General features: G+C 34.6%; 1 protein-coding gene across 1 annotated transcript; it reads right to left on the bottom strand.

Annotated features, from left to right (window-relative positions):
- Positions 1–1851: 1851 nt before the first annotated feature.
- LOC133321854 (mucin-2) lies at positions 1852–14923 on the bottom strand. Its single transcript, XM_061530925.1, has 6 exons — positions 14789–14923; positions 5534–5665; positions 4031–5470; positions 2427–3976; positions 2035–2367; positions 1852–1966 (listed from the first exon to the last, which is right to left on the bottom strand). The coding sequence occupies exons 1-6, from the start codon at positions 14921–14923 to the stop codon at positions 1852–1854; spliced, it is 3705 nt and encodes a 1234-aa protein (XP_061386909.1).
- Positions 14924–15592: the final 669 nt, after the last annotated feature.

Below are 15592 nucleotides of genomic sequence, written 5' to 3'. Positions count from 1 at the left end.
AAATGATTGTCATTATTTCTTGGAACCATTAACAATTATTTGAAAACCTTAACGATATGTTGAGTCCTGCTCCCTATTATCAAAAAATCCAAGTCTGTTTGCTTCATAAAAACCCAAATTTTGTTGGGACCTTTAAATAAACACACACATCCTCTAAACATCTTCGCTTCATTTAGTCTTTTATTGGGTATTTAAAATGTTGACTTTTTCTTTTAAAAATCCTTAAAACAATCTGCCTTTCTAAGGTTAATTAAAAATCCACGCTTTATCAAGTTCTTAAAACAGTTGCCCTTTTGTAATGTCCCTTAAAACCTCACGCTTTATTGGGTCCCTTAAATATTTACCCTTTGTGAGGTCCTTTAGAAATCCTTTAAAATTTAACCAGTATGTGGTCCTTTATAATTCACGCTTTATTGGGTCACTTAAGTATTCACTCTTTGGTTTTTAAAAGTCCACGTTTTATTGGGTCCTTAAAATGTTCACCCTTGGCAAAGTTTATAAAAATCCACTTTTTATTGAGCTCTTGAAATATTGCCCAATTGTAAGGTTTCTTAAAAAATCCACGCTTTATTGAGCCCTTGAAACATTCCCCAATTGTAATTAAGGTTAGGTTTTTTAAAAATTCTTAAAATATCTATTGTAAGGTCTATTAAAAATCATTTAAAGGTCCACGCTTTCTTCGGTCCCACCATTTTTGGACCATTAAAAATTTTTATTAAAAATCAATCTTTCCTCTGACCCGCCGTGTTGAGTCCTTTTACAACTATTCTTTAAATTCACACACTTTCTACGGCCCCGCCTTGTTGTTGTCTTTAAAAAACACCGTTTCTTGGATCACACCTTGTTAGGTTCTTTAAAAATTCACGCTTTCACCAATCCCGCCTTGTTGGGTCCTTTAAAATAAATTGTTTAAAAATCTACGCCTTATTTGGATCTTTCAAAATGCACACTTTAATAAATCATGCCTTGTTAGGACCTTTAATATTTTTCAAAATCTACACCTTGTAAGGACTTAAAAAAAGATTATTTAAAAATATTTGTTGGACCTTCAAAAAATATGTTTTAAAAATCTACGCTAGGAGCTTTAAAAAATATATATTTTTTTAAAAATAAAATATGTTTTAAAAATCTACGCCTTGTTAAGACCTTACCAAATAAATATTTTAAAAATCTACACCTTTTTGGGACCTATAAAATATATTTGTTTTAAATCTACGCCTTGTTGGCGTATTGTTTAATAATATTCTTTAATAATTTAAACGTTAAATGGCCTTTTGAAAATCCAAGCTTGGTTTAAATATTCGCCCTTTGACTGGTACTTTAAAATGCTGGCTTTGCTGCGTCATTTAAAAAAATAACCCTTGCTGGAATTCTTCAAATACTGCCTTTAAATTTACTCCATGTTGTGTCTTTCTTGGGCATTTTAAATATATATTTTTGTGAAATATTCGCTCTTTGGGTACTTTAAAAATTAGCGCTTTGTTAGATCTTCGAAAAAGTACTGGACTCTGCTGTATTCTATATAATATATATATTTTTTTAATAAAAATCTTTTCGGGCCCTTACAATTTTTTTTCTTTAATTCAACACTGTTTGTATCCTTAAAAATACTCCTTAAACAATCATTTTCTCTTGTATTTCTACAAAGTGTGTTTTTTTTAAGAAAGCCGCACATTCTTCGGTTCCCTTAAAATCATTGCTACATTAAGATACACAACCACCACATATTTCTCTGAAATATTTTCTACAATAGTCAAACGTTTTTCAAAATATAAATTGGAAACCCTTTTAACAACAATTCCAATATAAGCGTTTAAAATCTAAACCATTTTTGATGAGTAAATTAATATTTTACCTATTTCTTGTTGATCGAGCTGGCAGCGAACGGCGACTAACAGCCGACTTATCTGGGCCTTTATAATATTTCGACAAAGTTTTACTTTGTCGCGTGGGTCGACCCGAATTGCTAAAAATAAAAAAGGAAAAACAACATTAACAAAAAGGATAGACAATTTAAATAAATATGGAAAATACCTTGATGAGTCATCCAGCTCCTCTTTGATTTTATCTTTATTTTTATCGGACGATTTTTCCTTTTCATTATCTTTATCTTTGGATTTCTCATTTTCTTTGTCTTTTTTCTTGTCGCTGTCTTTGTCTGATTCTTTTGTTTTATCTTTTTCTTTTTCCTTATCATTATTTTCTTTTTCATTGGCATTGGAACTTTCTGTGGTCTCCGCTGCCTCTGTAATACGTTTACGTCCTCCACGGCGTCGTGGTGTCTCAGAAGTTTCTTCCTTGGCCTGCTGATCCGTGGTGGTTGTTGATGACGTGGAACTAACATTGGGGCTATCGGCTTCCGATTTTCTGTAATGGAAATTTAGTGTGAGAAGAAGGGTTTCTTAAATGTTCGGGAAGCTACTTACATTTTCTCTTCTTGAGAGGATTTGTTTTCCGTTTCCTTTTTACCATTATCGGTGGATTTTTCTTCTCCTTTATCCTGTTTGGTATTTAAATTAAAACGTACCCTGCCCGCCGATGAGGGTAAGGTACTTCTACGTTCCGTTATCCTTCCTGCCGTATTGCCAGCCTTTTTCCTGGTTGCGTTTTCCTTTTTAAGTTCATCTTTAGGAGTATTCTCCTGTGGTGTTGGGCCATTTTGACTCTTAACCAAGGTAATTGTTTCAATTTGCTCTTCGATATCATCATGAGTTGTAGAACTATCCACCGATTTATTGCTACGATGTTCAATGACAATATCCTTAATGGTGGACTTGGTTGTGGAATCGGCATCTTGTATTATGGTTGTAGTGGTCGTGCTGGCGGAATCTTTATTACGCATTTGTTGTTGCTCCTGGGCCTTCTTTAAAGATTTCTTCAGGGCGGAACGTATTTGTTGTACCGATTGTTTGACACCCATTGCCGGGGAGGGTGGCGTATCATTTGCCGAAGTGGCAGCAAAGTGGACGGTGGTATTACCCGTCTCTTTGGTTTGTATTTTCTGTAGGCCAATTGCCTCCAATAGTTGTTGACCCAATGCCGCTTTATTTTGTTGTTTACGTGAGGAGCCCCCTCCCGATTTTGTGGGTGATGTTTCGGCACTACTGGGTGTGGAGGGTGTTGTGTTGCTCGTGGTACTGGGCAATTCTTCTTGTGTTGGTTTCTTGGAGTCTTTTTCCAATTTATTGGAATCTTCTGGTGTAGTACCACTACTGGTTGTGGTTGGGGTTGCCGGTACCGCTCCTACCTTTGCCGATTGTATGACCGTCTTGCGCCGCTTAATTATGGGCCGTGTAATAATCGGTGTGGAATTCTGCAATTGCTGAGGCATTACAAAGTTGCTAATGTCAATGGTGGGTAACGTCGTGTTGCCAGGTTCCTTGGAAGTTGTATTCGGCGTACTGGTGGTGGTTACCGGTTCCATGAGTACCAAATCATCATCAATATTTATTAAGCCATCAAATTCATTGGCATTTCCACTGGAATTTGGATTGTTGCCATTATTTGCAACCACTGGGTTATGAGAAATACTGCTATGCCTCTTCTTTGGTGCGACATTCTGTTGCTGTTTGACTTTTGCCTGCTTGGCCAATAACGCCATCAATGCCTCATTGGCTTGTTCCGAGGAACTGCCGTTCAGCAGTCCCAATTGTACCAAGAAACTGGGGTTGGTCAAATCAATTTCGTAATTAGTCATGGGCTTATTGGAACGCTGGCGAACATTGGACTTGGTGGTGTTATCATTGGCCCCTGGGGCTTCCTCCTCCTCATCAGATATCACAATAGAATCACGATGTTTTTGTATACCCCCAGCAGCAGATTTACGTTGCCTTTTAACCAAGGGAGCCGAACTCTTGTTCGATTCCTTTGAATGGGATCTTTTGAGGGTTGTGGGTATCTCCTTTTGCATCGTTTCCTCTGGCAAGGCTGGCACCAATTGCACCGATGTTTCAGGTGGTAATTTATATGGTATGGCCTTATTGATTTCCTCCGTTGTGGGATCCAAAACAATGGGTGTCGGGTTAATAACGACCTTGTTCGGTGTGGTATTCAAAAGGCTAGGATTCGTTTTCTTGGCTGCTGCCGAACCATTATTCATCATAATTTGTTGTTGCTGTTGTTGTAAGGCTTGTGCCGCCAGGAGAACAGGAGCCAAATATGGTCCCAACAACTGTGTCAAATCGGTGTCTTGCAGTAGATTTGGATCTGACATAATGTCGGTGAAACGGGTATTTTTCAAACGCTGTAATTGCAGTTCCATATTTTGTTTATTTACCGGCCATTTGAGGGCCTTCAAAATCAATTTCAAGAGATCAAGATCCTTGATTACCCTGCCCAAAAGAATATCTTCAGGGAAATTAGATGATTTAGTAGGTTGTGGAGCCGGCGGCGGTTGTTGGGGTTGCTGTTGTTGTACCACAGTTGGTTGCACTGGTTGTTTGCTGGCAGGAATTTCGGATATAACCAAGGTACTGGGTGGTATAACCGCAGTGGGATTATTGGCAGATGCCTCCTCTGGCTTCTTCATTTTATTTGCCGCCTTATTTTTCGGTGCTGCAATTATTATGCGATCCGGCAATTCATCGCCCACCTGTTTGACAATATTCTCCACCAGGAGAGATGTCTTCGACGGCAATTGATTTGTTAGCAACAAAGATTGTTGTTGATTCTGAGTGGATGTTGGTGCTCCTGTCGTTGGTTTTGTTTGCGAACTTTTCAGCAATGATACCTGACCACTGCTATTCGCCTTGATATTATTCAGGGCCTTGACCAAATTTTTACGTTTTTGTTGTAAAATGGTATTATCTGTCACCGTAATGGCGGCTGGTGTTGCTCCCGTGGCGGTTATGGTTAGGGGTGGGGTTGATTTTTTGTTCACCTCCTTTTCCGTAGTAGCAGTTGTCTCGGTCGGCAGCTTCAATGGCTCAATAACATAACCGCCACTTGAAAATGTTGTCACCTGATTGGGTTGATGCTGATGCAAGGATTTCGCTGAAATTTGACAATATTTCATAACACGTGCAGGACTGGCGGATTTACGACCCGAAGAATGCCCAGTACTGGAGGCGGTATTATTTGTATTCTGTTGACTTAATTGTGCCAAATTTGTGGCAATATTCGATAGCGAACCCACTGAGGAAATATCCACCATTATGCTGTGACGTCTCTGGGAATTTGAAATCATTTTTTGTTGATTTTCACGGGTCAAAGGATCGGCCACTGAGACATTGACCACAACATCATCTTTACGTGGTGTGGTTGACAATTGTGCGGCAGATTGTGGTGGTGGTGGAGGGGGAGGTGATTGCATTTGTGTTAAAGTAGGTGGTTGGGATTTTGCATTCGATGCAGATGAGGAGGAAGACTCATTTGATGTCTTTTCGCCATCTGTTTTTTGGCTGAGGAAATCGGAAGATGTAAATTCGCTGTTGGAGTTATTGGCGGTCTCCAGAGGTTTGGTATTTTTGGGCTGAAATTATTAAGACAAAATTAATATTTCTTTTAATTAAAAATAATTTCAATATCCACTCACCAAACTACTGAAAAGGAAATCCCGAAAAACTTGCTGTGTGTGTTTGGCAATTTTGGAAAGCGAGGCAGTGGCCTCAACCTGACGAAAACAGGATTTACACAAGATCTTTGGCAGAGCATCATTTTCGAACATCTAAAAGAGAAGAAAAAGATGGAATTAATGTTGGAAAATGATATTAAAAAAATCAAAAATTATAATTGAAATCGAAAGGGCCGAACACCTAAAACCCTACTTACTACCTCCTGAGAAACTCCAATATATAAATATTGTTAACTGTATTACATTTTTGTTTACGATTTATCTGGATACAACACATATACATGTATATGTGTTGTATATGTATATCGCTGGAAACTTGACTTTCAAATGCGAATCAGTAAAATGTCATCTCAACAAAAAAACCTGTCCTCCTTCACCTTGTATTCCTATTTATGAGTTGCGTTTCACAAAAGTCGGTTTTTTGGGAGTGTGTGTGAGTTTTCGTCGATCCGACAACACAAAAATTTTTGAAAATTAAACTGTGATTAGTTTTAGTAAATGTAGTAAAAATACACAGCTCGGACCATCCAAGCCACAGGAGTAGATTTTTTATAAATATTCTTATTATTCTGTTAAAATCTCGATAGAACTCGCAATAGGTACCATGATAGAGTTTTGAGCTACTTCTAGGATATTTGGCATTGAAATGGGATATATAGGTCCATGTACGAGGGCAGTTCGGAAAGTTCTAAGCCAAACACAAAAAGAGCGGCATAAACAGAAAAAAGTTAAGTGTTTTTGAAACTTCCATCTCTGTTTGAACACATGTCAAATTTTGTTTCGATCTGGCAACTCTTTTATATAGAAACAGGTGTTCAAAAAAGACGCATCCGCAATTTTTTACAATGAAATCACGCATTTCTAAGTTTTCCATTGTAAAAAATTGCGGAAACACAAAATATAAAATTATAGTTAATAATTTGTGTTCCTATCCTTCCAAAAAAAAAAAAAATCAACATCGGTTCATCCGTAGGAATATCCACCGTATGTTGTATAAATGTCCTGCCTCTTTGGCATTCCGTGTTCTTGAAGTGTGAAATGCATCTAAGCAATAAAACTTCAATATATGGCTATAAATCGACATAATCTTCACATAAAGAGCTGTAATTTGTCATTTTAGGTTATTTGCCCCTTATAATGTTCCCAAACCCTTTTTTGGTATTTTGAAGGTTTTTGCCACATTCTCCAATTTATTGGAGGATTACATACATCAATGCAGAAAAAATATGCAGGTTCCAAAACATTTATGTATTTTGGAAAACGCAGCAAAAACCATGACATTATGACTTCTTTAGGGTGATAAATATCATAAAAATAAAAAATTGAGAAGATATCCACATAGAAGGGTTTTAAGACAGTTTCCACATGAAGAACACAACCATCTTGTATTTTGAAAGATTTTGTTCGTCCTTTTTTGAAAATTATTGCCCAATTTCACTACTGAAGTGGCCGTAATATGGTTTCGAGGAGTACCCTGAAGTCAACCTGGCGCCTTCGTATAATAAACAATATCTGCAAATATTACAACTGACTGTAATAGGGGATAGATCTCAAGAAACAATAAACCAAGCTCCTGTCGCTTTCGTAGAGTATTATTATTGCTTGAGGTATTCACGAACAACAAACCCAGGACATTTTAGAAAATTGTCTTCAAAAATTATTACTTGTATCGGTGGTAGCTGTTCTAAATAACAAATAAAATATTCTTTCTAATACAGACTCGGGCAGAGAATAAAAAATTTGGTTCTCATTTGTCGATGAGCCCGATACGGTTCTTAAATCCATTTTAGTCTTGATATATTTTTTAATAGTCCTTCCAAACATTTTTTAAAATATCAACGCTTATGGCCCTAAAAGTCCTTCGAAAAATATTTTAAAACCAATGCTTATGGCCGTTAACTTCCTTTCAAGAATAATAAAAAATTAACACTTATAGCTCTGGAAGTCCATGTCCCGGAAAGTGCTACAAAATTGTGTGTGTGTGTGTTTTTTTTTTTAATGTAAGCGATTATGTGCCTGAAAATCCTTCTTTGGAAATATTCTTTAAAAATCCACGTCTATTGAAATGATGGTCCTTTGAAAAATATTCCTTTAAAATCCACGCTTATTCCAATGATAGTCCTTTGAAAAATAGTCCTTAAAAATCCACGTTTATGGCCCAGATATTTTTGGAAGATATGTTTAACAAATCCTGAAATACCTTTCAAAATATTGTTAAAAAACCACGCTTATAGGCCAGAAAGTCCTTCCAAAAATATTCTTTAAAAAATCCGGGTTTGTTGCCTTGAAAGAAAGGCCTGAAAATCACTCCAAAAATATTCTTTAAAAAATTTACGCTTATAGCTCTGACAGTCCTCCAAAAAATATGCTTTGAAAATTCACGCTTATAGTTCAGGCCTATATCCCAAAAATATTCTTTAAAAAAATCCGCGCTTATAGTCCTGAAAGTCCTTCCAAAAATACTGTTTAAAAATTCACGTTTATAGTTTTGATGGTGCTGCAAAAAATAACTTTTAAAAAATTCACGCTTAAAGCTCCGATGGTGCCCCAAAAATATTCTTTAAAAATCCAACCTTATTTATAATATATAATATTCCTTCAAATAATATTCTTTCTGTTCAATTTTTTATATAAGTCCATGTTTTGGCATAGCCTCATATGAAGGCTTTCCGCCTTTTTATTTATTTTTTACCCTCATTTCTTCATCGAAATGGCTGTATTTGGCATTCGGGGTTCTTGGAGAGCGAAAAAAACATATTTTTGATATAGGCCCATTTATTAACGTAGCCCTCATGTAGGTAAATACACGACCATGTGTTGGTATAGCCTACACATTTAGTCATTTTGAAAGACTTCTATGGGTAAAATCTGGAATTTCTGGCAAAAGGAAATTGAATAAAAATAGACCCCTCCTAAAAGTCTGACATCATTCAGGTATATTGAAGGTGCAATTTCAGGTTTTCGGATGGTGAGTAGGGTAAGTGCACCAATAGTCGGCACTTTAAGGATTTTCGTAATTTAAACGTTTCACCATCCCGAGAGCATTTATTTCACTATATTGTATTTAGGTTCATATGTTTCCAATTTTTGTTTACTCTGCAATAAAAATTTGTTTAATTAATTTGTTTTAAAGTAGATTTAATTGATAATTATGTAAAATAGTGCCTTTGTGCCAATAGTCGGCACGTTTTTCCAATTGTCGGCATGTCATGTTCCAATAGTCGCATGTCGTATTTTAAACAAAAATTATTTACTTAATACATTTTTCTGCTATTTTCATTAATAAATTATTATTATCGGACGTTTCCATTAGTATAAAATATATATATATATATATATATAAAATAATTTTATTTATTAAAATATTACAATTATAAAACATGGTGCCGACTTCGAGAACCTTTTATCCAATTGTCGGCAGGGCTAAGTAAGTCATTTCAGAGGTTAAACGAATTTATGATTAAAACCATGTCTTCCATTATGTAAAACCACTCAAAACTGATTTTTTATATATTAATCGGTATTTAGAGCACTTATTTTAATTTTTTTTTTCCAAATTTGAAGCCAAAATTATCGAAAAGTTGCTTATTATTCACCCATATAATGAGACGGACGGACACACATGCGGACTATTGGAACAACTTAAAAAAAATTGTTCCTAAGTACGGCATCGATAAAAATATCATAATTACAAATATTTTTTAATCATTTTAAATTCTTAAGTGTTCTCCTGTATGTTCTTTACAATTACAAAAAATATCCTTGTGAAAAATATATAAATTTAATATAGTTACAAGTTTTTTAAGCTCGACATGTCCACTAATTTCTTCTTAAGAAACATGAATTTTCGCTAGTGTTGACAAACCTCATTGACCAAATGCTAAATTTTGATTGAATAAATGTACTTAGCTCGATTAAATTTTATACAGATATAGGTTGCAGTGTTATTGAAGATTATTCAAGGTATTTTTCATATTTAGTTATAGGATTTTTTGGTTACTTGAAGTTATTTAAAACACATGCCGACTATTGGTACATGCCGGAATTAGGTGCGTTTACCCTATATCAATTAGAAAAGTATATCAAGCTTATAATTCTACTAGTACTCCACACAATATATCCCTAAAAATGTTAATTTATTAACCTGCTAATCCTTAAAAAATTTATCTATTGAAGAAAGTGAAATAAGAATGGGGACATTGTAATATTTAATAATTCTTATCAAACATTACGTTTACATTTAACCGGATTTCGTTAACCCAGTGGGTTTCAATTGTCATTTCCTTTGCATATATGCCAATTAAATCAATTAAGTAGGTTAACCTGGTAAAAAGTTCTAATGTACAAGGAGTTAAATTCAAAATATGTAACTAATTTAGTAACATTCCCAACAGGGTACTTCCCACTACAATATTACACGTTTACTGGCATCTCTACTACTGCTGCTGCTGCTGTACACCAGCAACAAAAAAACTAGAAAAAACCGACAAAAAAACCTCCCAAAAACATCGAAAGCATCAATAACTAGTTTTCAACAGACTACAACTACCAGTTGCAACAACAACAAAAAAGCACCACATTACAGCAAACATGTATCACGACCGCGACTACAAACACAATCCTTTTAGCAAAATAAAAACAACAACAACGAAAAACTTCAAACGTACAGCATCATTAATTGCAACAAGCAGCAGCAACAACAACAATAACAAAATGAGCAATCCAACCAAAACAAAAAAAGCAAGGTGAAAATACCCAATTTGCTAATTTTTAGCAAACACACACACATACACTAACGAAAAACGTACGCAGCTGTGTGTGGTTGTTGATGGTGTGCGTGTAATTTATTCACTCATTCGCTGACTGCTTTTAGTTTTTGGGAGTACAAATTGTTGTTAGTAAGACGAACAAACAAACGACGCTACGCAAAAACAGAAATAGTAAAACACCAATACATTGACGACAACAACTACGTAGAAAACGGTACGGCATGGTGCAAAACAAGTTGTTGAAGAGATATGTTGACTAGTGTTGCCACCTTTATTAGAAAGATGTGGGAAATGAGGTGATAACAAGATTACAATTTAACAAAGAAACTGACATAATTTTAGCGCAAACGAATTTATATCACCCTCCAAACTCAGAAAAAGATTTCAATGAACAGTTGTGATAATACGTTTAAGCTATAGGTCATGTGGGATTTTTTACGAAGGTCTGCATTTGACCTTTAAATAGCTATAATTATTTGAACGGACATTTTCTACATAAGATCTACAAATTAAAATCATTAAAATCCGTAGAAAAATTGGTTCCCAAAATATAAACCAATAATGAAAGTAGTAAAGCCGGACGGGGACGACTATATGATACCCTTCACCACTTTGATTATATTCAACAGATGAATCCTGACAGACGTCGTATTTTTAAAGGACCAGTAAAATGAAATTGGATCCATAAACATGTCATTCTGCAACCGATACTAAATTTTTCATTTGGTCAGATATAGAAGCTATATCTATATCTGAACCGATTTCAGGAAACTAAACACATCATTCTAGACGTAATTCATTACGCTGTCAGAAATTTCGTGTAAATCGAAAGATATATAGAGACTTTGGTGCACCATTTACATTAAATCGGACGAAAATATATGTGGGAGCTATATCTAAATCTGAACCGATTTTCCCGAAACTTGACACACATCATTCTATTCCTAATTCATTACGCTGTGCCAAATTTCGTGCAAATCGAAAGATATATAGGGACTTTGTTGCACCATTTACATTAAATCGGACGATTTTCAGGAATCACACTTCACCTAATTCATTACGTTGTGCCAATTTTCGTACAAATCGAAAGATATATAAGGACTTTGGTGCACCAAATACATTAATTCGGACGAAAATATATATGGGAGCTATATCTAAATATGAATATGATTTTTCCCAATTTCAGTAGGGTTCGTCCTTGGGCCAAATAAGTGACCTATGCCAAATTTCATCCAAATCGGATCATAAATGTGACCTGTACTTTGTTCACAAAAATACATGGACGGACGGACAGACGAAGCATGCGTAGATCGACTCAGAAAGTGATTCTATGCATATTCTCAAAAGGAACCATGGGTCTATCTCATTTCCCTTTGCCTGTTACAAATATATGCACAAAGACATAATAACCTGTACCACAGTGTGGTGAAGGGTATAAAAATAATCATATACATATATGAATCTTATCTGCAAGGGAATCGATAGCACTCACAGTATGTCAAATTGGGATGTATTGAATATATTATAGGAGTTGAAAACATAACTGCTAACATACTGCATACTGATAGTATAATATAAATGATAATTAAAAACTAGTTTGGTTCTTTATCATATGAGGATTATTAGCAAAAATTTTGAAGGAATTCAAGATAATCCTTTAATTTGGTTCGTGCCAAAAATTATATTTAAAAAAACGTATGCTTATACTTACAAAAAAACTAACAAAAATGTGTTTAATCCTTAAAAATCCCAACCGAATGTGGGTGTGCGTTCAAAATTCCTTAAATCGGTAGGGACCCTAATCACCATATAAAGATCTTCGTAAAAAATACCAAATTACAGACTTAGGCCCAGATTGGAAAACATGGCTAGGAATTCAGCATACCAAAAGGGACCGAAATAACGTATACAGGAACGTCAGTTCAAAAGTATAAGTAAACGTTCGAAATACGATTTAATGCAGGTTTGGATAAATATTACGACTTTCAAAATGTGGATCAAATCAGTCATTCCATTATCTTGATATTGGATTGACAAATTTTCAAAATGTTGACACGTTGTGGGGAAATACCAAAAGGAGTAGACCAACGGACCCCAATTTTAAACTTGATCTAGGCAAATATATTTCAATTCAAATTGTACCAAATTTAGAACACAGTAGTATAAATTTCCAAAATATTCTACATACCCCAATCCTACCTCCAACACTGATTCTAAATCCAAGTTTTAGGATTCCAACTCTATCGGTTCACCCACAATTAAAATTGTACCAAATTTTGTACACAGTACAAATTTCTAAAACTTTCTACATATCTCAATCTTACACTTCAACAGTGATCCTAACTCCAAATGTCATGATTCTAGCTCTATTGGTTCACATAAAATTCCAATGGTGCCAAATTTAGTACAATTAGTACCCATAAGTATTATTTTCTTAAACTGAATCCTGACCACCCCCCCCCCCCCCCCTACAGCGATCATGACTCCATCTTTCATTGTTTCCGCTCTATCGGTTCACCCAAATCCAAATTTTACCAATTATAGTACGATTTAGTACTTTTCGTACACATAAGTAAGAAAATTTCCAAAACTACGTTTATATCCCAATCCTACACTCCGACGGTAATTTTAATTTCAAATTCCAGGATTCCAACTCGATTTGTATCTCCAAATTAAATTTGTAGCAAATATAGTACCATATAGTACTTTTCGTACACATGAGTACACGCTTTCAAAACCATCTCCTTAAGTGGACCTCTCAACCTTAACCCTTTGTGGCCCAATGTTGCCCACAGGCAACAAAATGTTTTAGAGCTTATATTTAACATGCTGATGGTAGATATATATTATTTGGACTTCATATGTCAAGACCTGATTATGGACGACACATATCAAAAGAAAAATCAAAAAAATTCAAAATGTTGGTAAAGTTATGAGCCATTCAATATAGAGAAGTGGGTACATTTGTGTACAGTACTAATTTGTGTATACAGTACAAATTATATAAATCACTTCGTATTCAAATTGTACGAATTCTGTCATCAGAATTATTTTTCGTTCTTGTAAAAAATGATTATAGAGAATAATTTAAAATGATTTTTTGCCGATCTTGGTTTTGGTTTGGTTTTCTTGATATTGGACTTTAATTTTTTTCGAAAGAATGTACTGTATCGTCCGAATTCAAGGATTTAGCGATGTCAATTTTTGTGCATATTCTATTTAGGATAGTTGCATTAAATTGATTCTAAGATGGCGGAAAAAAATCGTGGCTCAATGGGTTAATTAACACTCCAAATTTCAAGTTTTAAGCGCTATCCGTTCATATGTTACAGAATTGCACCAAATTTAGTACATTTTCGTACTTTTCGAACATTTAACCACTTAACCAAATTTCAGAGTTCTAGATCCACCGGTTCGCCAAATACAAATGGTATCACATTTAGTACTTTTCTTCTGTTCTAGTACGAAAAACCCAGCCTTATCTGTCACATTTGGACCAAGAGTGACCCTCACCCAAAATGTCAAGATTCTAGCTTCAGCCTTTTCGTTGGGCGTTGATGAATCGTTAAATCAGTCAGTCATTACTCTTTTATTAGTACATTAGATATCGGATATAAGAAACTCAAAAAAATCCGGAGATTTCTTTCTTATATGTGTTTTTTTCTTATATGGAATTATCGGATATAAGAAAGTATAAGCTAGGTATTTTTGATAATCTTTCTCACATGTGATTTTTTCTCATATGAGATGTGCTTATATCCGATATCTACTGTATAGATTAAATTAACACCATTAAAGGTCATCATGGATATATTACCAACTTTTCCGGTCTTAGTATCTCCGGACACCAAAACCCTTATCCATTTGATCCGCTTATTATCAAAATAGTCTTTATTATTTCCAGATTCCTTCTCGAGTAAAATTACGCGATATCGAAATCTTAATAGTGTCGTCCAAAGTAACCACAAAAACAGACAAAAATTAAGATTATGCTACCCACCACTCAATTATTTAATATAATATGGCAACCCAGTAATTAATATTGCACTGTGCGTATTCTGTGAGAATGCTTAAGTATTAGTTTTATTAAACTGCCCTAGTAGTGGTAGGTAGATAGGCTATGTTTTTTTTTTTTTTCAAAACAAAACAAACTGTAATGAAAATAAGAACAATGCCAGTAATAACAACAGCACCAACAACAAAGCATCAAAACTGCATCGATTTAATATTGAACAAAACAAATGGAAGAATGAAAAAAGAAAACAATGTGCAGGCAGCAGAGCAAGCGAAGCGGTGGTGTTATTGCAAATTGATTGGCATTTGAAAATAAAAAATAACAACAAAAATTACGTAAAATTACAAAGTGTTGGACGATGATGCATTTATTAATCTCCGCTCAGAGATTAATAAGCAGAGGGGAGATTTGACGAAGCTTCGCGCTACTCACCTTTAAATAAAGAAATTTATCCAATTTATCACGGAGGCCGGGCGTTTTCAAAATGTAAACACATTCGGAATTTTTGCCTTTGGTATTGGCGGCACAGACGCGGCATAAATTTTCCAAATTTGGACGGGAATCCATGGTGTGGAGATTATGATGTGTGGTTGGTGGTGATCGAAAAGGTGAGATGGAATTATTTTTAACGTCAAAAGTTGATTTAAATTCCCAGTGACGTGTGTTTTAATTAAATCCAGAGTAAATTTTTGTGATTTTTTTTAATTTTTAACACAATTTTATCACTCGTGTGTTATTTTATAATTTTTCTTATTTTCCTTTTTTCATCCCTTTTACTAATCCACTAAAATTGTGAATTAAAATTTGAATTTTATTTTCACTTTCACTTCGGTTTTGTTTGTAATGCAGATTCTACTTTTGCTTGGTATTATTTTCGAAACTGTCATACACCGCACACTACTAACACATATTGTTTTAATATTTATTCTTAAATTCTTTTTTTTAATATTAGCGGTTAATTTGTATTCTTTCTCTTTTTTATTGTTTATTTGTTTTCTTTGATGTTGTTTTTAATTTTTCTTCTTTTAATAAAATATTTTTTTTGCTTTTACTATATGAGAGTGTATTGCAGCGAATGTGTGTGTTCTTCTTCTTGCTTTTGCAATAGTATTTGTGTGTTTATATTTTTTTCTTTTCACACATTCACCGTGCTGACTGCGAGTCAGCTGTGCGACACTGTTGAATTGTTGTTCTCTTAATTGCACACACTCTCTCTCTCGCTCACTAACACATTGG

This window comes from Musca vetustissima, unplaced genomic scaffold, assembly GCF_032173495.1.
Source record: "Musca vetustissima isolate MV318-11 ecotype Yass unplaced genomic scaffold, APGP_CSIRO_Mvet_v1 utg23410, whole genome shotgun sequence".
NCBI lineage: Eukaryota > Metazoa > Arthropoda > Insecta > Diptera > Muscidae > Musca > Musca vetustissima.
Note: the sequence above shows the minus strand (reverse complement) of the source record. Positions and strands in the feature narration are given on the sequence as shown.